This window comes from Nerophis lumbriciformis, linkage group LG12 (assembly GCF_033978685.3).
Source record: "Nerophis lumbriciformis linkage group LG12, RoL_Nlum_v2.1, whole genome shotgun sequence".
NCBI lineage: Eukaryota > Metazoa > Chordata > Actinopteri > Syngnathiformes > Syngnathidae > Nerophis > Nerophis lumbriciformis.
Window position 1 is genome coordinate 6,424,718 of NC_084559.2, and position 24,953 is coordinate 6,449,670.

At 39.9% G+C, this 24,953-nt stretch overlaps 1 protein-coding gene across 1 annotated transcript in view; it reads left to right on the forward strand.

Annotated features, from left to right (window-relative positions):
• LOC133595358 (homeobox protein cut-like 2) overlaps window positions 1-24,953 on the forward strand; it is a 328,330-nt gene that overhangs the window by 161,303 nt on the left and 142,074 nt on the right. Inside the window, exons 2-3 of the mRNA XM_072914271.1 lie at window positions 604-714; window positions 9,672-9,719. Coding sequence (XP_072770372.1) covers window positions 604-714; window positions 9,672-9,719 — 159 coding nt within the window. The remainder of the gene's footprint in view (window positions 1-603; window positions 715-9,671; window positions 9,720-24,953) is intronic.

Below are 24,953 nucleotides of genomic sequence, written 5' to 3' on the forward strand. Positions count from 1 at the left end.
AGGACCAAAGCACTTAAAACAAGTAAAACACTCTAACATAAAATCTGCTTAGTGAGAAGAATGATCTTATCAGACAGAAAATAAGCAAATATCCCCCTTATTTGAGATATTCAATCTTATTTAGTTTTCAGTTTTTGCAGTGTAGTTGCTGGAAAATATCAAGGATCTGTTTTAGAATCGATATAAAGATAAGGAAATAGATCCGATGACGCATTATTTTGCTTTAATTTGGTCCGAGAACAGTCCAAGCTTTATTTCTTCATAAGGGTATTTGTCAGGTTATTGGGTTTCTCCACGTGACTCCTCCCCTCACTGGCGCTCGCTCCATTGCTGTTGCAAGTCTATTGATTATTTCAAATACTGATTATCTAAAAGGCCTTGTGTTATGCAGGCATTGGATTTATTCCCTTTAATTATTTATGGGTAAAGTCTGCCCGGTAAGTATTAGTGCTTCAAGATAATCATTATTATGCTAGTTATATTCATTATGTTTTCCAATTATTATCTTTTATATTCATCCACACTTTTTTAACCGGGTGAGTGTCGGCAAGACTAAATTGTCTTTCTTCCTCTCACGATTGCATCTTTTTGTCTGTTTTGCAGAGGGAGCTCAACTCTGTAGCATCTGAGCTGGCAGGTCGACAAGAAGAGAGTGAAGATTCCCATCGGCATCTGGTAGACCTGAGTAGGGAGTTCAGGAGGAATGTACCCGAGGTGAGCTTTGAATCACTCCAGACACACACACACACACACACACACACACACACACACACACACACACACACACACACACACACACACACACACACACACACACACACACACACTTGAGTCATTTTTCAGTGCCACTTTGTACAGGGAATCATTAAGGGTGTAACGGTACACAAAAATTTCGGTTCGGTATGTACCTCGGTTTAGAGGTCACGGTTCGGTTCATTTTTGCTACAGTAAGAAAACAACAAAATATACATTTTTTGGTTATTTATTTACCAAATTTGTAAACAATGGCTTTATCCTTTTAACATTGGGAACACTATAATAATTCTGCCCAAAAATAGAAATAGCTGTGTGTGCATACTTGACAAACTTGAGACCTCCGATTTCGGCAGGTGGGGGGCGGAGTGGGGGGCGGGGCGTGGTTGGGGGCGTGGTTAAGAAGGGAGGCGTATATTTACAGCTAGAATTCACCAAGTCAAGTATTTTATTTATATATATATATATATATATTTTTGATTGAATTATTTATTTCAAACCTGCACAGTACAACAACACACTTTTTTTTTTAAAACATTTTGGCAGGGACATTTATGCAAGCCTTGAAATATATATATATATATATATATATATATATACATATATATATATATACATATATATACACATATATATATATATATATATATATATATATATATATATATATATATATATATACATATATATATATATATATATACATATATATATATATATATATATAAGAAATACTTGACTTTCAGTGAATTAAATATATATTTATTTTATTATTTTATATATATATATATATATATATATATATATATATATATATATATATATATATATATATATATATAAAATAAATACTTGAATTTCAGTGTTCATTTATTTACACATATACACACACATAACACTCATCTACTCATTGTTGAGTTAAGGGTTGAATTGTCCATCCTTGTTCTATTCTCTTGTCACTATTTTTCGAACCATGCTGAACACCCTCTCTGATGATGCATTGCTGTGTGGCACGCACAAAAGTGCCTTCATCAAATGCACTAGATGGCAGTATTGTCCTGTTTAAGAGTGTCACAAACATTGCTGTTTACGGCAGACGAACTGCTTTACGGTAGACGAAAACGTGACTGCTGTTGTTGTGTGTTGTTGCCGCGCTGGGAAAACATTAATGAAACTGCCTGACAATAAACCCACATAAGAAACCAAGAACTCGCCCTCGATCATTCTACAGTTATAACGTGATTGGGCAGGCACGCTGTTTATATTGTGGGAAAGCGGACTCAGGTCCGCATGGACCTGAGTCCGCCTGAATTTCGGGAGATTTTCGGGAGAAAATTTGTCCCGGGAGGTTTTCGGGAGAGACGCTGAATTTCGGGAGTCTCCTGGAAAATCCGGGAGTGTTGGCAAGTATGTGTGTGTGTGATGGATGTGAGCCACCACTAGGCTGATCAGTGCAACAGCAGGCAGTCATGAATGATAAGGGTAACAATAACATACACATACACTAGGGGTGTGGGGAAAAATCGATTCGGATTCGAATCGCGATTCTCACGTTGTGCGATTCAGAATCGATTCTCATTTTTTTTAAATCCATCCATCCATCCATTTTCTACCGCTTATTCCCTTTGGGGTCGCGGGGGGCGCTGGAGCCTATCTCAGCTACAATCGGGCGGAAGGCGGGGTACACCCTGGACAAGTCGCCACCTCATCGCAGGGCCAACACAGATAGACAAATCGATTTATTTATTTATTTTTTTATTTTTTTAAATTAATCAATCCAACAAAACAATACACAGCAATACCATAACAATGCAATCCAATTCCAAAACCAAACCCGACCCAGCAACACTCAGAACTAGAGATGTCCGATAATATCGGCCTGCCGATATTATCGGCCGATAAATGCGTTAAAATGTAGTATCGTAAATTATCGGTATCGTTTTTTTTTTAACTGTATCATTTTTTATTTTTTTTTATAATTCTTTTTTTTTTTAAATTATTAAATCAACATAAAAAACACAAGATACACTTACAATTAGTGCACCAACCCAAACAACCTCCCTCCCCCATTTACACTCATTCACACAAAAGGGTTGTTTCTTTCTGTTATTAATATTCTGGTTCCTACATTATATATCAATATATATCAATACAGTCTGCAGGGATACAGTCCGTAAGCACACATGATTGTGCGTGCTGCTGGTCCACTAATAGTACTAACCTTTAACAGTTAATTATACTCATTTTCATTCACTGCTAGTTTCTATGTAACTTTTTATATTGTTTTACTTTCTTTTTTATTCAAGAAAATGTTTTTAATTTATTTATCTTATTTTATTTTATTACTTTTTTTTAAAAGTACCTTATCTTCACCATACCTGGTTGTCCAAATTAGGCATAATAATGTGTTAATTCCACGACTGTATATATCGGTTGATATCGGTAATTAAAGAGTTGGACAATATCGGAATATCGGATATCGGCAAAAAGCCATTATCGGACATCCCTACTCAGAACAGCAATAAACAGCGCAATTGAGAGGAGACACAAACATGACAAAGAACAATCCAAAAGTAGTGAAACAAAAATGAATATTATCAACAACAGTATCAATATTAGTTACAATTTCAACATAGCAGTGATTAAAAATCCCTCATTGACATTATCATTAGACATTTATAAAAAAGAAAAAAAAGAACAATAGTGTCACAGTGGCTTACACTTGCATCGCATCTCATAAGCTTGACAACACACTGTGTCCAATATTTTCACAAAAGATAAAATAAGTCATATTTTTGGTTCATTTAATAGTTAAAACAAATTTACATTATTGCAATCAGTTGATAAAACATTGTCCTTTACAATTATAAAAGCTTGTTACAAAAATCTACTACTCTGCTTGCATGTCAGCAGACTGGGGTAGATCCTGCTGAAATCCTATGTATTGAATGAATAGAGAATCCTTTTGAATCAGGAAAAATCGATTTTGAATCGAGAATCGTCTTGAATTGAAAAAAAAATTGATTTTGAATCGAATCCTGACCCCAAGAATTGATATTGAATCGAATCGTGGGACACCCAAAGATTCCCAGCCCTATATGGTATCATTACTATAGTCACAATTCTTTTGAACAAATACCAGTTTGTTGACATTCTTTTCCTTCATTTGTGCATATTTTTATGTCAAATGTTCTGTTGTCATTTTATTTAATACATATTTTAATATAATGCATAAGATATTTAATTAATACAAATGTTTTTGTATGTCTTGACTTCAGTCACGATAACGCTTTTGTACGAATGCGCAAATCTCTTTTCCCGGGCCTGAAAAAATGACTGACACTAAGAAAGTTAACAGTACTACAACACATGTCAACATAAACTGACCCATTTTTATATAGAAGTGACTCTTTTTGGGTCTCAAATGTTCTGTCTGCTAAAAGTGGTCGACCATGTATGTGGACATTAACTTTTTACTAATCCAATCCAATCCACTTTATTTATATATCACATTCAAACAACAAAATGTTTCCAAAGTGCTACACAACAATATTAAAAACAATATCTGAATAGCCGATATGGGCATCTACATCAACTATATGACTTGCCTGAGAAGCTGGACAGGACAGGACAAAAAAAAAAAAAAAAAAATCAATATTCAAATATTATCCTTAGCTCCACCAATAACTGAATAAAAACAAAAAATAAATTCATTATAAAACCAATATAAAAAACAATATAAAATAAATATGATTAAAAATGATTTTAAAGGGTAAAACCAATTAAAACAGTAAATAGAAATAAAAATTTGGCCCTCTGATGTTCTGTGTACCTACACTCTGTCCTCCTACTGTTTAGGCTTGCCGTGTGTGTGGGGGGGTTGCGAGTGGTACACAGAACATCAATTCCACACTTCTATTAGCCCCAGGTCCAGTGGACCCAGACATCTTATATGTAATAGAAATGTGTAGGGGGGGTGAGGTCATTAAATATGTATTCTGATATATGTTCTTCACAGAAAATGAGCCAAAGTCAGTGAGTCTCAGTTTGAAAAATGTATTAATTGTATCATTTTTCTTTTAATAAAAAATGAAAACGGGTCCCACAGACCCGAACACCACACAAAGGTTAACTTAATCTAGTTTCTTCTAAATATTTTAAGTCATTTCCTAAAAGCTATTCATGTTTTTTTTTTACATTTTATTTTGTCATTTCATAAATGAACCCTGCAGCCATAAGCAGTTTTTCCACCGCAGAGCCTTTTCCAGCCCCCCCAAAAAGCTCTGTAGCACTGTAATCTTGTCAGTAAAATAGTGGTGTTAAAAAGCCTGTCATCACAGCCCAAACCTCACCTGGGGCTGTGGGTGGTCACAGAAGTCTGGATCCTGAGCTCTAATGGAAAGCCCTACTTTTTCAAACATGCAAGCTCAAACTCTTTTGGTCTTGCCACAAATACCCGCACGTGGCATCAAGTGTAATATAGTTTAGTTTAGTCTTTATTTGAAGGGACAATGCACAGAAACATTAAGCTCAAAGACAGATATGTTCTGTTCCAGATTATAGCTAAATAGCTCATTTCCATCTGCAGTCCCTGGCTACCTAAATTAAAGGGATACAAAAATCATGCATTACAATTATGACAATAAAATCATACTATAGCATGTAATCAAATTAAGAAAAGTCATAAAATGCCCTTTCATTGACACATACTTAATATACAATACAACCACACCTCATTTACCGTATTTTTCGGAGTATAAGTCGCTCCGGAGTATAAGTCGCACCGGCCGAAAATGCATGATAAAGAAGGAAAAAAACATATATAAGTTGCACTAGAGTATGAGTCGCATTTTTTGGGGAAGTTTATTTGATAAAAGCCAACACCAAGAATAGACATTTGAAAGGCAATTTAAAATAAATAAAGAATAGTGAACAACAGGCTGAATAAGTGTACGTTATACGAGGCATAAATAACCAAGTGAGAACGTGCCTGGTATGTTAACGTAACATATTATGGTAAGAGTCATTCAAATAACTATAACATATAGAACATGCTATACGTTTACCAAACAATCTGTCACTCCTAATCGCTAAATCCCATGAAATCTTATACGTCTAGTCTCTTTCGTGAATGAGCTAAATAATATTATTTGATATTTTACGCTAATGTGTTAATAATTTCATACATAAGTCGCTCCTGAGTATAAGTCGCACCCCCGGCCAAACTATGAAAAAAAACTGCGACTTATTGTCCGAAAAATACGGTACATCATCACACAAAGACAATACATGCTCTTGTTCACATCTGTCATCATTTGTAAAAAACAACCATGATTTTAACAGACACACCTCACAATTTACAACAAAAATGCTCTCATGGATAAATATAATACACATTAAGTTGATGTGTCAAACGTAGTGTCCACCTTATTGACTGTGTGAGCAGCTTTGATTGCTCCAAAGCCACTTTTTTCAATTGTAAATGAAGAGTAATCTGTTAGACTTTTCAAGTTTGTTGTGAGGTCGTTCCATTCCTTTATGGCTTTATATGAAAAGGCTGATCGTGAAAAATATGTTTTACATCTGGGTACGCTACACTGCCCACTGGCGGAGGCTCGTGGGTTTCTAGTTGTCACAGCAGATGTAAACTGGACAAAGTGCTTAAGTGGCGCCGGTGCAGTGTTATTTAAGATTCGACGGGCCATTCGTATTGATGCTGATCTTTGAATGTTAGCTAAATTTAACAATCTATATTTTTGGAGAACTAAGCAGTGATGGTGGTGTTGTGGTTTTCGCTCAAGGATTTTGAGCAATTGTTTGTGCAAAGCTTCCAATGGCCTCAGTGTCATTTTGCTTGCCTGCGACCAACATGTTATACAATAATAAAAGCGAGACATAATCATTGCATTAAAATAAGTTTGAGCTGCCTCCAGTGTTTAATGAATTCCTGATACATTTGAACGTTTTTATGTTGTATTTAAGACTCTGGCACATCTGTTTGATATGTTTTTTTAAAGCCAAGTGTTGGGTCTAAAACGACAGCTAGGTAATGATATTCACTAACATTTTGTATTATTTATTTATTATTATATAGAGCAGGGGTGTCAAACTCAAATACAGAGTGGGCCAAAATGTAAAACTGAACAAAGCCGCGGGCCAAGGTTGAACAAATTAACCTTTTAATAGGGACCCAAACAAGTTTTGCATTGAATATTGAACAAGCAAGGCTTATATAACTTTATAGTGACATGCAAAATCGAGTTTCAAATAATGATAATAATTAAAAAATATCAATGGCATATCAAATAAAATTTAAATAAAAATTGAATGCCTCTTTTCTATTTGCAGCCTTCTGAGGTAAATATAAAAAAATAAACTTTTTCCACAGGCTAATAATACATTTGAAAATAAAATAACAATAATGAATGAATCAAACATTCAAGCCTTGAAGTAGCAAGAGAAAGTGCATGAATAAAACGTTAACTATTGCTCAGTTTGCTACACTGATTTGCTTTAACACTGAATATGGAACAAGCAACGCTTATATAACTTAATAGTGCAAAATCAACTTTCAAAAAACAAACGAAAAAACATCAATGGTATATTAAATAAAATTTTTAAAAAAATGGAATGCCTCTTTTCTATTTGCAACCTTCTGAGGTAAATATCAACATTAACTTGGTGGACGGGGTTTGGTGGTAACGGGCGGTGTATATTGTAGCGTCCCTGAAGAGCTAGTGCTGCAAGGAGTTCTGGGTATTTGTTCTGTTGTGTTACGGTGCGGATGTTCTCCCGAAATGTGTTTGTCAATCTTGTTTGGTGTGGCTTCACAGTGTGGCGTATATTTGTAATAGTGTTAAAGTTGTCTATACGGCCACCCTCAGTGTGACCTGTATGGTTGTTGACCAAGTATGCATTGCATTCACTTGTGTGTGTAAAAGCCGCATATATTATGTGACTGGGATGGCACGCTGTTCGTACGGAGGAAAAGCGGACGTGATGACAGGTTGTAGAGGACGCTGAAGGCAGTGCCTTGAAGGCACGCCCCTAATTATGTTGTCCGTGTGGAAGTCGGGAGAAATTCAGGAGAATGGTTGCCCCGGGAGATTTTTGGGAGGGGCACTGAAATCCGGGAGTCTCCCGGGAAAATCGGGAGGGTTGGCAAGTATGAGTATTAGCGGTGAAACAGCGGCACCGCCGTTGTATAATACCGGCGGGCCAGCTCTAATGTTAATTTGATATTGCCTCAAGGGTCAAATTAAATTACAAACCCCGTTTCCATATGAGTTGGGAAATTGTGTTAGATGTAAATATAAACGGAATACAATGATTTGCAAATCATTTTCAACCCATATTCAGTTGAATATGCTACAAAGACAACATATTTGATGTTCAAACTCATAAACATTTTTTTTTTTGCAAATAATCATTAACTTTAGAATTTGATGCCAGCAACACGTGACAAAGAAGTTGGGAAAGGTGGCAATAAATACTGATAAAGTTGAGGAATGCTCATCAAACACTTATTTGGAACATCCCACAGGTGAACAGGCAAATTGGGAACAGGTGGGTGCCATGATTGGGTATAAAAGTAGATTCCATGAAATGCTCAGTCATTCACAAACAAGGATGGGGCGAGGGTCACCACTTTGTCAACAAATGCGTGAGCAAATTGTTGAACAGTTTAAGAAAAACCTTTCTCAACCAGCTATTGCAAGGAATTTAGGGATTTCACCATCTACGGTCCGTAATATCATCAAAAGGTTCAGAGAATCTGGAGAAATCACTGCACGTAAGCAGCTAGGCCCGTGGCCTTTGATCCCTCAGGCTGTACTGCATCAACAAGCGACATCAGTGTGTAAAGGATATCACCACATGGGCTCAGGAACACTTCAGAAACCCACTGGCAGTAACTACAGTTGGTCGCTACATCTGTAAGTGCAAGTTAAAACTCTCCTATGCAAGGCGAAAACCGTTTATCAACAACACCCAGAAACGCCGTCGGCTTCGCTGGGCCTGAGCTCATCTAAGATGGACTGATACAAAGTGGAAAAGTGTTCTGGGGTCTGACGAGTCCACATTTCAAATTGTTTTTGGAAACTGTGGATGTCGTGTCCTCCGGACCAAAGAGGAAAAGAACCATCCGGATTAAAGAGGAAAAGAACCATCCGGATTGTTATAGGCGCAAAGTTGAAAAGGGGGGTGTATTAGTGCCCAAGACATGGGTAACTTACACATCTGTGAAGGCGCCATTAATGCTGAAAGGTACATACAGGTTTTGGAGCTACATATGTTGCCATCCAAGCAACGTTACCATGGACGCCCCTGCTTATTTCAGCAAGACAATGCCAAGCCACGCGTTACATCAACGTGGCTTCATAGTAAAAGAGTGCGGGTACTAGACTGGCCTGCCTGTAGTCCAGACCTGTCTCCCGTTGAAAATGTGTGGCGCATTATGAAGCCTAAAATACCACAACGGAGACCCCCGGACTTAAGCTGTACATCAAGCAAGAATGGGAAAGAATTCCATCTGAGAAGCTTCAAAAATGTGTCTCCTCAGTTCCCAAACGTTTACTGAGTGCTGTTAAAAGGAAAGGCCATGTAACACAGTGGTGATCATGCCCTTTCCCAACTACTTTGTCACGTGTTGCAGCCATGAAATTCTAAGTTAATTATTATTTGCAAAAAAAAAAAAAAAGTTTATGAGTTTGAACATCAAATATGTTGTCTTTGTAGCATATTCAACTGAATATGGGTTGAAAAGGATTTGCAAATCATTGTATTCCGTTTATATTTACATCTAACACAATTCCCAACTCATATGGAAGCGGGGTTTGTACACGGCGGGCCAGAGTTTGACACCCATGATATAGAGCTACAAATATGTAACAAAATACATATTTATTGTCTATTCGTAGGAAGTCCGGGAGATGGTGGCACCAGTTCTCAAGAGTTTCCAAGCCCAGGTGAGTCATTGACTTTTTTGTATTGTACAAAACGCATAATCAATTGTATTTGTTAATGGAACTTCGGATCGATTATGTAAAAACGTCATGGAACACCAGCTGTGCTGAGACCACTGCTTCTTTCCAGAAGGAATGATTTAATAGATAGGGTGGAGAAATCCATTGCATACATTTCATCTTACCACTCGCTCATCGGCTGTTTATTGACTGATGCCTTTTCTGTCAAAGTGAAGCAGCGTCTATCTGCCATTAGATGATCAGATATCTTGCTTCTCATATTTTCTTGCCGAGACAAGCCCTCATTTCCTGTTGTGATGGTGCATTCAGTGTGCCCCCTCTCTGACGGTGCCATATTGAAAAAGTCATCCGATACCTACCGCGTTCCTGCTCCGTCCATTAAACCAAGGTCATAAATCAGGTTTGTGTGCTACGCTACGGTCCGCAAAGCGCACACTTATGGAAATGATACCGCAAATATGTTTCTAGTTTTTCCCCCTCTCCTCTAAACTCCTGCTGGACGCCAACCTGAAAGCCCCATCACTGATAAACACGAGAGCACGATGCATGGATTGTTTGGCTCTCTTCGAAGTGATTATCGGCAGATTCTTTTTAATGCTTCATAATTGACTATGTCCAAGCAACCCTGTTCCCTGGCAACAGCTATCAGGTTTAATGCTATACTGGCTGATTTGTGCGCTAACTCAATTAGAAGTCGCACAATTATCAGAAGCAGCCGTCCATATATCTTTACCCCGCAAACGGGAGCCCGCGGGATTCACTTAAACGCCATTGATGTCTGACATCTGGGAGTCCAAAGATGTTGCATAGTAAATAAAATAAATGGCTGATAATGAGCCATGATTTTTCTTCCTTTTTTTTTTTGCTTGTTAGCTGCAGGCCCCTTTTGGTACCTTCTCATTTCTCCTGAGTAACTTCAGTTCAGGTCAGTTTATTTGGAACATGCATACGATGCAATGTAATGCAGCTCATGTTTCCACACTGCAAAAACTGAAATCTAAGTAAGATTAAACATCTCAAATAAGGGTGATATTTGCTTATTTTCTGTCTGATAAGATAGATAAATCTTCTCATTAAGCAGATTTTATGTTAGAATGTTTTACTTGTTTTAAGGGTTTTGGTCCTAAATGATCTCAGTAAGATATTACAGCTTGTTGCTGAGATTTGATGATCTATATTGAGTAAAACATGCTTGAAACTAGAATATCAACTGTTGCAAAGCTGTGTCATCAACACTCACAAGTATAAAACTACTTTTTTAAAGTAATCATTTCTTATTTCAAGGATGAAAAAAAAATCATGATGCTGAGCGCATATCATTATGCATACTTGCCAACCTTGAGACCTCCGATTTCGGGAGGTGGGGGGTGGGGGCGTGGTCGGGGTGGGGTGGGGCGGGGCGTGGTGAAGAGGGGAGGAGTATATTGACAGCTAGAATTCACCAAGTCAAGTATTTCATACATATATATATATATTAGAGATGCGCGGTTTGCGGACACAACCGCGTAGTCCGCGGATTATCCGCGGGTCGGGCGGTTGAAATAAAAAAAAATTAGATTTTAAATAGATTCAGGCGGGTGGCAGTTAAACCAATTGGTAAATATATATACATAGTTAAATGTTGTTACCCACATACGAAAAACAAGCAGGCACCTGCAGCATGCCACAACAGAAGAAGAAGAAAAAAAAAGAGATGGCAACGCCGGCAGCAAACGTGGTACGCGACAAACTAAAAAAGGGAATACTAAAGACCAGGGGAAAAAAAGGCCAGAAAAGTTCAGCGTGGACTCGTTTTTATGAGGTTGTAAATCAGGATGATAGTAATGCTGGCTACGTGATTTGCAAGAGCTGCGACGCTGTTTATGTCTACGACAGTCACAAAACCGGGACATCTAACATGGTGCATCACATTTGTGCAAAACCCCGAACCTCCACAAACACCCTGAGCACGAGCAGTTTCGTCCGCCGTGATCCCAGAAGAGTGCCACAGGATGTTAAAACAAGATAGAACGCAGCTGCCTGCAGCAGTTTGAGTGGCGCGATCGCACTTGGAGGTGCGCTCAGCGCGGCTCCCAGATGATTGCGCACTGGTGTGCGTCTGGGCCGTGACAGCGTGGCACGCATTGAATGTCTCTGCTGAATTGGATCAGTCTCCTTTCTTTAACAGGCAAAAGCTTTATAACCTCACTAATGCCTTGCATCGTCTATATTAGATATATAACAACGGGCGGGTGCGGGCGGGTGCGGTTTTGATTAAATGTTAGTTTGGGTGGATGCGGATGGTTGACGACTTTTGTGATGCGGTTGCGGATGAAATAATTGCCTATCCGCGCATCTCTAGTACCTTCTCATTTTTCCTGAGTAACTTCAGTTCAGGTCAGTTTATTTGGAACATGCATACGATGCAATGTAATGCATCTTATGTTTCCACACTGCAAAAACTGAAATCTAAGTAAGATTAAACATCTCAAACAAGGGTGATATTTGCTTATTTTCTTTCTTTCATAGTTCTTTTTATTGATTTCACATTCACATTAACAACATATTCAAACCCTCTTCATCCCCTACCCCTGCTGTCACTCAAAACAAAAACAAAAAACAAAAGTAAGAGTACAAAAGTACCCGGAGTAAAAAACAAACAAAAAAAACCACACATGTTTTGGCTTTGTCCGAAGCTAAAGGGGTATTGGAAGTCCATCTTCGAAGCACTCTCCACGGTCTTAACAATTCAAATCGATCCAAACCCTTTAATTTCTGTATTTGGAATCATTCCTGAAGGGATGGAACTACCTGTCGGGGGTCACAAAATAGTTGCCTTCACCACCCTCCTCGCACGCCGCCTGATATTGTTGAAGTGGAAGGAGGCTGACCCACCCTTAGTCTCCCACTGGATAAGGGACGTACTAGCAAACCTGAAGCTCGAGAAAATAAGATACACATTACGGGGCTCAGAAAACAAGTTTTTTAAAGAGTGGAGACCCTTTTTGACCTTTTTTGACCAATCTTCTACACAAGTGCAGGAAGAGCCCTAGATATGTACCTAAATATGGCCTTGTCATGCTGCGTCTACATTATGTTTCAGTTTTCAATTACTTTGTTTTAAGTGCCTTGTACTGAACTTTAGATATTTGCTTATTTTCTGTCTGATAAGATAGATAAATCTTCTCACTAAGCAGATTTTATGTTAGAGTGTTTTACTTGTTTTAAGTGTTTTGGTCCTAAATGATCTCAGTAAGATATTACAGCTTGTTGCTGAGATTTGATGACCTATATTGAGTAAAACATGCTTGAAACTAGAATATCAACTGTTGCAAAGCTGTGTCATCAACACTCACAAGTATAAAACTACTTTTTTAAAGTATCAATCAATCAATCAATGTTTATTTATATAGCCCTAAATCACAAGTGTCTCAAAGGGCTGCACAAGCCACAACGACATCCTCGGTACAAAGCCCACATAAGGGCAAGGAAAAACTCACTCTTGGTGTTGGCTTTTATCAAATAAATTTCCCCAAAAAATGCGACTTATACTCCAGTGCGACTTATATATGTTTTTTCCTTCTTTATTATGCATTTTCGGCCGGTGCGACTTATACTCCGGAGCGACTTATACTCCGAAAAATACGGTAATTGTGTCAAATGCTTTTGTTACATGCAGCAACACACTGTTTACTATCTATTGCATTTGTGATCTCTTCCGTTATTTCGATTAATGCCATTGATGTTGGGATGTTGGCCCTGTATCCGTAGTGGTCGTCTGTGAGTGTTTTCAGTTTTCAGTTATTATGAGATAATCCTCAGGTGTTTTCTGATCAACTTTGACCTTATTGGTAATGTCAGACAGCTCGAAGAGGCTTGTGAACTTCACCCAGCGGTAGTCCGTGCGCGACCTTAGCGTCAGCTCTGGGACCTCCACCTGCTGCTGCAGGGCCGATGCTGGCGACAGGGCGGAGCTTGATGGCGCCTTTGACTCTGCGGTTTGGAGTATTTGGGGAAAATGAATTTTAGAACTTGCTTCACATCTTCAGCACATCCCAGTTCGAAAGGCCTCATGGTATTTGAACCCTCATCACGCCACTTCTAAAGGAAAAGTCAACTCCTTTGAAGTCGTCGCGACATGACAGGTTTCCTTCTTCTCTTATTCATTTCAAAGTTCCCCACCCACTTTCCCTCTCCTCTCTCGTCCAATCTCGCCGTCTAATTATCACTAACCAGGCGACTGATTAGAAACCCGACCTAGTTTTCCCGTGAAGGAGGAGAAAGGGTTAATCCCAGAGCTGGTGACTGTCATTGGTCGCTTCCCTCCCTTTTCTCCTCTTTTCCGTTCTGTTCTTTCTTTCTTTCCCTGGAAGTTTGCTAATGAGGTCCCGTCAGAGCTGAGGAGAGGTGTTAATTTGGCCTTGTGAAGAAGGAAGGAGATTAAGGACAGTGAGGAGCTGAGTTTACGGCTTAAAATACACTGCTGTCCTTATTAATCCACCGGGCCCTCGGAGACCCGCCTTTTTGGATTTATAACGAACGCGGTCCTATAATGAAGGTACTTTTCATAAAAATTTACGAAGGAGAGGAGTACATGGTGCATGTCTTCACATCCGTGGCTGGGGATGTGACAGTTATTTCTCAAATAAGTGATGACTGGAGCCTACAGGACCCCTCAAGATGTTCATACAAGCGCTAGCTGATTGATTGATGGATTGATACTTGTATTAGTAGATTCCACAGTACAGTACATATTCCGTGCAATTGACCACTAAATGGTAACACCCGAATAAGTTTTTCAACTTGTTTAAGTTGAAAAACTTTTATTATTTTAATATTGCTGATTATGGCATACAGCTTAAGAAAACTTGATTACTGCATCAATGTGGGCAGGTGCCAGATCATGCTAGAAAATGAAATCATCATCTCCATAGAGTTTTTCAACAGATAGAAGCACTCCTCAGCCTTCCCGGTAAGGTCTATTCGGGTGTACTGGAGAGGAGGCTACGCCGGATAGTCGAACCTCGGATTCAGGAGGAACAGTGTGGTTCGTGGAACTGTGGACCAGCTCTATACTCTCGGCAGGGTCCTTGAGGGTGCATGGGAGTTTGCCCAACCAGTGTACATGTGTTTTGTGGACTTGGAGAAGGCATTCGACCGTGTCCCTCGGGAAGTCCTGTGGGGAGTGCTCAGGGAGTATGGGGTATCAGACTGTCTGATTGTGGCGGTCCGCTCCCTGTATGCTCAGTGCCAGAGCTTGGTCCGCATTGCCGGCAGTAAGTCGGACACGTTTCCAGTGAGGGTTGGACTCCGCCAAGGCTGCCCTTTGTCACTGATTCTGTTCATAACTTTTATGGACAGAATTTCTAGGTGCAGTCAAGGCGTTGAGGGGATCTGGTTTGGTGGCTGCAGGATTAGGTCTCTGCTTTTTGCAGATGATGTGGTCCTGATGGCTTCATCTGGCCAGGATCTTCAGCTCTCACTGGATCGGTTCGCAGAGTGTGAAGCGACTGGGATGAGAATCAGCACCTCCAAGTCCGAGTCCATGGTTCTCGCCCGGAAAAGGGTGGAGTGCCATCTCCGGGTTGGGGAGGAGATCTTGCCCCAAGTGGAGGAGTTCAAGTACCTCGGAGTCTTGTTCACGAGTGAGGGAAGAGTGGATCGTGAGATCGACAGGCGGATCGGTGCGGCGTCTTCAGTAATGCGGACGCTGTATCGATCCGTTGTGGTGAAGAAGGAGCTGAGCCGGAAGGCAAAGCTCTCAATTTACCGGTCGATCTACGTTCCCATCCTCACCTATGGTCATGAGCTTTGGGTTATGACCGAAAGGACAAGATCACGGGTACAAGCGGCCGAAATGAGTGTCCTCCGCCGGGTGGCGGGGCTCTCCCTTAGAGATAGGGTGAGAAGCTCTGCCATCCGGGAGGAGCTCAAAGTAAAGCCGCTGCTCCTCCACATCGAGAGTAGCCAGATGAGGTGGTTCGGGCATCTGGTCAGGATGCCACCCGAACGCCTCCCTAGGGAGGTGTTTAGGGCACGTCCGACCGGTAGGAGGCCGCGGGGAAGACCCAGGACACGTTGGGAAGACTATGTCTCCCGGCTGGCCTGGGAACGCCTCGGGGTCCCACAGGAAGAGCTGGACGAAGTGGCTGGGGAGAGGGAAGTCTGGGCTTCCCTGCTTAGGCTGCTGCCCCCGCGACCCGACCTCGGATAAGCGGAAGAAGATGGATGGATGGATGGATGGATGTAATGAATCCAGAATATATGACATTTTTGTTTTTTTAATTGCATTACAGAAAATGAAGAACTTTATCACAATATTCAAATTTTCTGAGACAGTCCTGTATATAGATTTGATTATTTACATTTGATTATTTACAATCCGGGGAGGTGGGATGTGGAAGGGAGGGTGTTAGTCAAGGGTTGAAGTTGCCTGGAGGTGTTCTTTTAGTGAGGTTTTGAAGGAGGATAGAGATGCACTTTCTTTTACACCTGTTGGGAGTGCATTCCATATTGATGTGGCTTAGAAGGAGAATGAGTTAAGACCTTTGTTAGATCGGAATCTGGATTTAACGTGGTTTGTGGAGCTCCCCCTGGTGTTGTGGTTATAGCAGTCATTTTACGTTATGGAAGTAGTTTGACATGTACTTCGGTATCAGGGAGGTGTAGCGGGTTTTTATAGACTAGGCTCAGTGCTGGCGTCTTGGCTAAAAGAGAACTGTCTTGCCCAAGAACAAGTAGGCTTCACTATGTAATTTACACCTCCCTCTCACTTTGGAGTTAAGACTCCCCTCTGGGGAGACCTTTGCAAGGTGCAAGAAAGAACAGTGACACATCTTTCATATGCTTGTAGACATTTTCTCTCTCGCACCAAAGATCTGAATATCAGCACCAAACTATGTTTTTTCTTTCTTCTAAAGCCCTACACGGACGGCTGATTACGGAACCTTGCTTTACAATGAGGCACAATGTCGAGCTCACAAGGAGAGTTGTGCAGATGGAGATTCTGATAAATAGTTTTGCAACGTGCAATTAGCAGCTCTGTCGGTTACATACCATTAACCCCTCAAGCTGAGGCATTATTATTAGTCCTCATTATCTAGCAGCAAGGTACAGTGGGATGAGTGCACATCAAAAACATCAAAGTGCTATTAAAGCTTGGCTACCTGGGGGCCCCTCGGCCACCTGTTTATGAGTTGAACTGTGCCATTTCTTCCCTTGGGGCTGGGAGTGATGATGTGGGGGGGACGACGACCATGTTTTTATGCATTTTGTTGTTGCTTGATTTCCATGAGTGGGGCTTTGTAACTTCTCTCCCTTCGTCTCTCATCTTTATGAGAAGCAGAAAGTGTTTCAATTGTCTATCTAATGTTTAACATAGGGATACACTTAAAGGGGAACATTATCACCAGACCTATGTAAGCGTCAATATATACCTTGATGTTGCAGAAAAAAGACCATATATTTTTTTAACCGATTTCCGAACTCTAAATGGGTGAATTTTGGTGAATTAAACGCTTTTCTATTATTCGCTCTCGGAGCGGTAAGCAATCCGCCATTTTCTCAAACACCGAGTCAAATCTGCTCTGTTATTTTCCGTTTTTTCGACTGTTTTCCGTACCTTGGAGACATCATGCCTCGTCGGTGTGTTGTCGGAGGGTGTAACAACACGAACGGACGGATTCAAGTTGCACCAGTGGCCCAAAGATGCGAAAGTGGCAAGAAATTGGACGTTTGTTCCGCACACTTTACCGACGAAAGCTATGCTACGACAGAGATGGCAAGAATGTGTGGATATCCTGCGACACTCAAAGCAGATGCATTTCCAACGATAAAGTCAAAGAAATCTGCCGCCAGACCCCCATTGAATCTGCCGGAGTGTGCGAGCAATTCAGGGACAAAGGACCTCGGTAGCACGGCAAGCAATGGCGGCAGTTTGTTCCCGCAGACGAGCGAGCTAAACCCCCTATCGACCCTAGCTTCCCTGGCCTGCTGACATCAACTCCAGAACTGGACAGATCAGCTTTCAGGAAAAGAGCGCGGATGAGGGTATGTCTACAGAATATATTAATTGATGAAAATTGGGCTGTCTGCACTCTCAAAGTGCATGTTGTTGCCAAATGTATTTCATATGCTGTAAACCTAGTTCATAGTTGTTAGTTTCCTTTAATGCCAAACAAACACATACCAATCGTTGGTTAGAAGGCGATCGCCGAATTCGTCCTCGCTTTCTCCCGTGTCGCTGGCTGTCGTGTCGTTTTTCGTCGGTTTCGCTTGCATACGGTTCAAACCGATATGGCTCAATAGCTTCAGTTTCTTCTTCAATTTCGTTTTCGCTACCTGCCTCCACACTACAACCATCCGTTTCAATACATGCGTAATCTGTTGAATCGCTGAAACCGCTGAAATCCGAGTCTGAATCCGAGCTAATGTCGCTATAGCTTGCTGTTGTTTCCGCCATGATTGTTTGTGTTGGCTTCACTATGTGACGTCACAGGAAAATGGACGGATGTTTATAACGATGGTTAAAATCAGGCACTTTGAAGCTTTTTTTAGGGATATTGCGTGATGGGTAAAATTTTGAAAAAAAACTTCGAAAAATAAAATAAGCCACTGGGAACTGATTTTTAATGGTTTTAACCCTTCTGAAATTGTGATAATGTTCCCCTTTAACAATCAATGACCCAAGTCATTGATTCTTGACAATCAGGTTATGAGTCTTTGGAGTTTGAATAAGCTTCCTCCCTCCTTACTGATTTTTTTTCCAAATACTTCAGCTTCCTCCCATAATCCAAAATATCCTTTCATTTTCCGGCACTTCTCTTGTTCAGGGGCACAGAGAAGCTGGAGCCTATACCGTCTGGCTTTTGCATACCGAATTTTCTGGACCATAAGGCGCATTACCAATGAATGGTCTATTTTTTTAATCTTTTTTATATACATTATAAGGCACACCGGATTATAAGGCGCATTAACCTCTAAAGGCTTAGTGGCCACATGTGTGGACAGCACCTTCCATCCATCCATTTTCTACCGCTTGTCCCTTTCAGGGTCACGGGGGGTGCTGGAGCCTATCTCACCTTTTAGCTCGTATTTCCAAAATTGTGTACACTACTGAATTGGGGTCTTATGATCGCTTATGTGGACACTTATACTGCCATCTGGTGGTGTCAGAAGAGTATAACATACAATGGAATTTGGAAAAAAAGTGTAAAAATAAGAATTAGCATGTCACTGAACATGAAGTACACGTTTGTGTACTTATGGACTAAGTACATCATATCAAGAGATGATTCTTAGTTTTTATTCTAATTAGGGTCCAATAAGCCCAAATAGCAAAGAAAAAAAAAAAAAAAAAAAAAGCATATAAACAAACAGCTTGGGCCTTAAGAGGTTAAATGAGTCATATTGTTATTATTTTTTTCTAAACGTAAAAGACTTCCTTGTGGTCTACATAACATCTAATGGTGGTTCTTTGGTCAAAATGTTGCATGGATGATGTTTTACAGATCATCTTCAAGTCGCTTTCTGACAGTCGCTTCAAGATGCGTCGTTTTGTGGGCGGGTCTTATTTACGTGGCTCACCTTCGACCGAGTCTTCTCCCCGTCATCTTAGTTGTAGTGGTGTAGCGTGCAAGGACAGGAGTGGAAGAAGTGTCAAAAGATGGAGCTAACTGTTTTAATGACATTCAGACTTTACTTCAATCAATAACGAAGCAGCATCTCCTCATCTGGAAACAACAACACCGGAAATGTGAAAAACCGTCTAATAACTATAGTTCCTTGGGTGAATAATGTAAACTCACTACACCGGTATGTTTTAGTGCTTTCATGGCGAGTTTACTGACAGATATAAGTAGAGATGTCCGATAATGGCTTTTTTGCCGATATCCGATATTCCGATATTGTCCAACTCTTAATTACCGATTCTGATATCAACCGATACCGATATATACAGTCGTGGAATTAACACATTATTATGCCTGATTTTGTTGTGATGCCCCGCTGGATGCATTAAACAATGTAACAAGGTTTTCCAAAATAAATCAACTCAAGTTATGGAAAAAAAATGCCAACATGGCACTGCCATATTTATTATTGAAGTCACAAAGTGCATTTTTTTTTTTTTTTAACATGCCTCAAAACAGCAGCTTGGAATTTGGGACATGAGCATGAGGAGGTTGAGGTGAGCGGGGTTGTGGGGAGTGGGGGGGGGGGGGGGGGGTGGGGGGTGGGGGGTGGTACGGGGTAGCGGGGGTGTATATTGTAGCGTCCCGGAAGAGTTAGTTCTGCAAGGGGTTCTGGGTATTTGTTCTGTTGTGTTTACGTTGTGTTATGGTACGATTGTTCTCCCAAAATGTGTTTGTCATTCTTGTTTGGTGTGGGTTCACAGTGTGGCGCATATTTGTAACAGTGTTAAAGTTGTTTATATGGCCACCCTCAGTGTGACCTGTATGGCTGTTGACCAAGTATGCAGGGGAATTAACTTGTGTGTGTGTGTGAAAAGCTGTAGATATTATGTGATTGGGCCGGCACGCATTTGTGTGCCTTTAATGTTTATTGGCGCTCTGTTCTTCTCCCTACGTCCGTGTACACAGCGCCGTTTTAAAAAGTCATAAATTTTACTTTTTGAAACCGATACCGATAATTTTGAAACCGATACCGATAATTTCCGATATTACATTTTAAAGCAATTATCGGCCGATAATATCGCCCTGCCGATATTATCGGACATCCCTAGTTTTCACTGACCACCACTGGTTATTAGAATTTGTTAAGATACTGTAAATGTGTTCAACATGTTCAAACATACTTGTAAATATGTTGTCTGTAAAAACTGCTCAGAGATTTTGGGAAATGGAAAAAAGTTAAATAATACTCATAATGAAATTTTGCGTTTTTGTTTACGTATGTGTTGTTTTCCTCCCCTACTCACCAATACTTTGACAGTACGAAATGTATCTCATTACTTTTAATATATAGCTGATGTTAGTTAGCTTCACCAATTGATATTTTTTTCTTCATTTTTGTCAAGCTAGTGCACCCTCCCCGCTCTCTGCCTCACGCTTTCCTCCACCCAAAGTCAGCCGTGATAAGCTGCAGCTTCCCTGTGACCCTGAACAGGATAAGCGCTACAGAAAATGGATGGATGATTGATGGATCCTGTTATGTAGAGTGCAGATTATTGACCTGACCTGAGTCTTGATGTAGAAAAGTAAAGTGGTCCAGAGAACTTGTCTCCCCTGCAATGTCCTGGCCTAGTAGTGAGGTAGACAAACACTTTTGAGATTGAACAGTTTGTTCCTCCTTTTGATGAATTCCTTGAGGAAATGATCATTTCTCTTGAATGCATGAACATGTTATGAATATTGGAATGAGTCTAAGGGTAAGGGACTGATAATTAATTACAGCGCTATGATAAAAGGCTGTGGGTGTTATGACGCAAGCTTCCTCTGTGTCATTATGAGAGGCTGCGTAATTACCTTTCTGCACGAGCCAGCGCTCCTGGCGCTGCTGGCGGTGAGAGTGGCGCTCGCTGACTGAGTCCAACGGTCATAAAGCTTTTCCCTGCCTAATTGTCTGAGGGCCTCTGTGGCACTTTCATAGATGAGGGACCGCACCGTTAAAAAAAGGTAAAATGCTCGGCAATGCACCAGCTTTTCCAGCTCAATGAAGACAGATCTTCATTATGGGCTAAACATTGCGGTTATTAGCTACAGATTGCTTTAGTGGATGGCTAACTTGGGAACCTGGGATTAGAATGAGCGAGCATCCAAACACATTTCAGACCAGTGTGTTCTCTGAATTTCTACTATTTTATTGCCGCCTTTTCTCCACCCTGATACAAGATCCTGGCCTTAATGCTCTTTGCGTCTTTTTATCCATGGCGTACCGTATCTTGATCAAATATGTTCTGCCTTCCTATGTGTTACAATAATTGTTTTTAAATTATCACAAATACTTTGTGTTACATTGAGGGTCTGGTGAGAAGAACAGGTGTCTGTGAAACCTACCAAGAGTAAGGCTCGTAAACTCCATGTATGGTAATCAACAGAAAGATATTGTTCTAACCCAGTGGTTCTTAACCTTGTTGGAGGTACCGAACCTCACCAGTTTCATATGCGCATTCACCGAGCTCTTCTTTAGTGAAAAATAAAATGTTTTTTTTTTTTCAAATTCAAGACAAAGTTATACGTTTTTGGTAGCACTTTAGTATGGGGAACATATTCTAAGTAACAAAGACTTAATTTAGAGTTTTTTGGACACTAGGGGAACATTTTCTAAGTAACAAAGACTTCATTTAGAGTTATTTGGTTAGGGTTAGGGTTAGAGGTTTGGGGCCAGGGTTAGAGGGTTAGGCTTATAATGAGGCCATGTCGAATAAGGCATTAATAAGTACTTAATGATGACTAGTTAAGAGCCAATATGTTACCAGAGGTGGGTAGAGTAGCCAGAATTTGTACTCAAGTAAGAGTACTGTTACTTTAGAGATTTAATACTCAAGTAAAAGTAAGGAGTAGTCACCCAAATATTTACTTGAGTAAAAGTAAAAAGTATGTTGTGAAAAAACTACTCAAGTACTGAGTAACTAATGAATAACATACACACACATATCATATATATATATATATATATATATATATATATATATATATATATATATATATATATATATATATATATATATATATGTATATATATATATACATACATTGATATATACAGTATATAATTTATATTTATTTATTTTGCCGTTTTTGTTTACATGTTAAAGGTGTTTTAATGAATATACATGCATGTTTAACACATATAGATTCCTTTCTTTCATGAAGACAAGAATATAAGTTGGTGTATTACCTGATTCTGATGACTTTCATTGATTGTAATCAGACAGTAGTGATTATAATGCCCACATTTTCAAATGGAAGAGAAAAAAAAGTCTTCCTTTCTGTCCAATACCATATGAAAGTGGTTGGTTTTTGGCATCTTATTTGTCCAGCTTCCATATTCGTTTTTATACACTTTACAAGAAATACATTGGCGGCAAACTCCGTAGCTTGCTAGCTTGTTTGCGCTGGCTTTCGGAGACTCTTATTTTGAAAGCGCAGGCGCGATGGAGCGGCACTTTTATTGTGAAGACAGGAACTGTGCAGTCAGTCTTTAGGCTTTTGACGGGAAGTACGGTTGAAATAAAAAAAGGGTATTTTTTCCTTCACATTTTTGATTGATTGATTGGAACTTTTATTAGTAGATTGCACAGTACAGTACATATTCCGTACAATTGACCACTAAATGGTAAGACCCGAATAAGTTTTTCAACTTGTTTAAGTCAGGTCATGTGACCGCCTGGCTCTGTTTGATTGGTCCAACGTCACCAGTGACTGCATCTGATTGGTGGAACGGAGTGAACGTCACCAGTGACTGCATTTGGTGAAACGCAGGCACTATGAAGGTCTGTCTGACAGACCAAAACAAACAAAGCGTGCATTAACAGATCGATAAAAATTAGTAGCGAGTAGCGAGCTGAATGTAGATAAAAGTAGCGGAGCAAAAGTAGCGTTTCTTCTCTATAAATATACTCAAGTAAAAGTAAAAGTATGTTGCATTAAAACTACTCTTAGAAGTACAATTTATCCCAAAAGTTACTCAAGTAGATGTAACAGAGTAAATGTAGCGCGTTACTACCCACCTCTGTATGTTACTAATTTGCATGTTAATAAGCAACTAATTAATGGTGAATATGTTCCCCATACTAAAGTGTTACCATGTTTTTTTACTGGTGCACAAAATGAACCGTGCATGAACATCACCTTGTTCAAAGAACAAAACCAACACAGTGCATAAACTCACAACAAATTACACACCTGCAAATCAGTCTGACTTCTGCTGTTGCCGTATCCGTAATACGCCGATAGGGAGAAGTTTTTATTTACACGATGAGTCGGGTGTGTCTTGACCTCCGCCGAACCCCTGAGCCAGACTCACCGAACCCAGGTTAAGAACCACTGTTCTAACCCAAGGACTTCAAAGCGGAGAGAAGACAGGATCTGCCCAATTTCCAGACGACCTCTTTTTGTACCTCCTTTTTTAACTGGTTTACAAACGTCTTTTTGAACTATTTTACGAACTCCTTTTGAACTGAACTTTTCTGTGAATCCTTTACGACCTTTTCTGTGAACTTTTTGCGACCTTTGTCCTTTGGAAACAGCGGTGGCCATGTGGTCGGGGAGGGTCCAAAATAAAAGAAGGAGGCGTGCAATCTTTTGGCAGAGCGTGCTGAGATACTGTAAAGGGTACAGTGTACAGACGACTCTCCTCACTATTGAGTCCAAATTGAATTCTGTCTCTGTTTAATTCTTTGCTTCTTGTCTTGTTTAATAGATGTCATCAGTGTTTGAACCTGACACTATGCTTCTCTGGTTATGAGTTGGCTGCTTCATACGTGCTGACCAGATCCAAAGCTTCTGTCTTGACCATCTTGAATGATTAGCTCACTTTAGATCACTTAGGTTCTCCTGGAAATAAGTTACTCCCAGCATTGTCCAGGCCTCCAGTCTACTGTTGCTAACATAACCATACAAACCGCCATCTCTGTGCTACTGGTTTATCACTTGTGCCTTCTTCATAGTGAGAACTATGGTGGAAACTGAGTGGGAGAAAGAAACCGAAGGCAAATGTCTTCAACTGTCATTAATGTGTGCTGAAAGCTCGCTTTGCTTAGTCTATAAACTTATCTGTCAGTTTCATTTATGCAAGTCATTCTGGTTACTCATATACAAATAAGCTTGCACACGTCAACATGAGTAGCCTTTGTCAATGTTTTACTTTGACAATTGTTAACTTTATTTGTCTTGACTTTATCTTAATTTAGCTTAACTTTATTTTCAGGTCATGACATGTAAATTTCATGACATTTTATATTTTTTGAGAAAGAGCCTTGGTTTATTTTAATCAATATTCTTATATTTTAAACACTTAATAGTATTATTAGTGATAATAAACTAAAGTATTGTAATGCTTCTTTAGTATAGTTTTAAAACCTATTTCTTAATTGTAATTGTCGGCCTGTTGATGAAATAAAACCATTTTTAAAACTAGGTTTGTACGGTATACCGGTATTAGTATAGTACCGCGATACTAATGAATCATATTCGGTACTATACCGCCTCTGAAAAGTACTGGTCCGCGACCACTTGTCCTTAATAGCGTTGACAAAATAATAGAATGATAAATGAC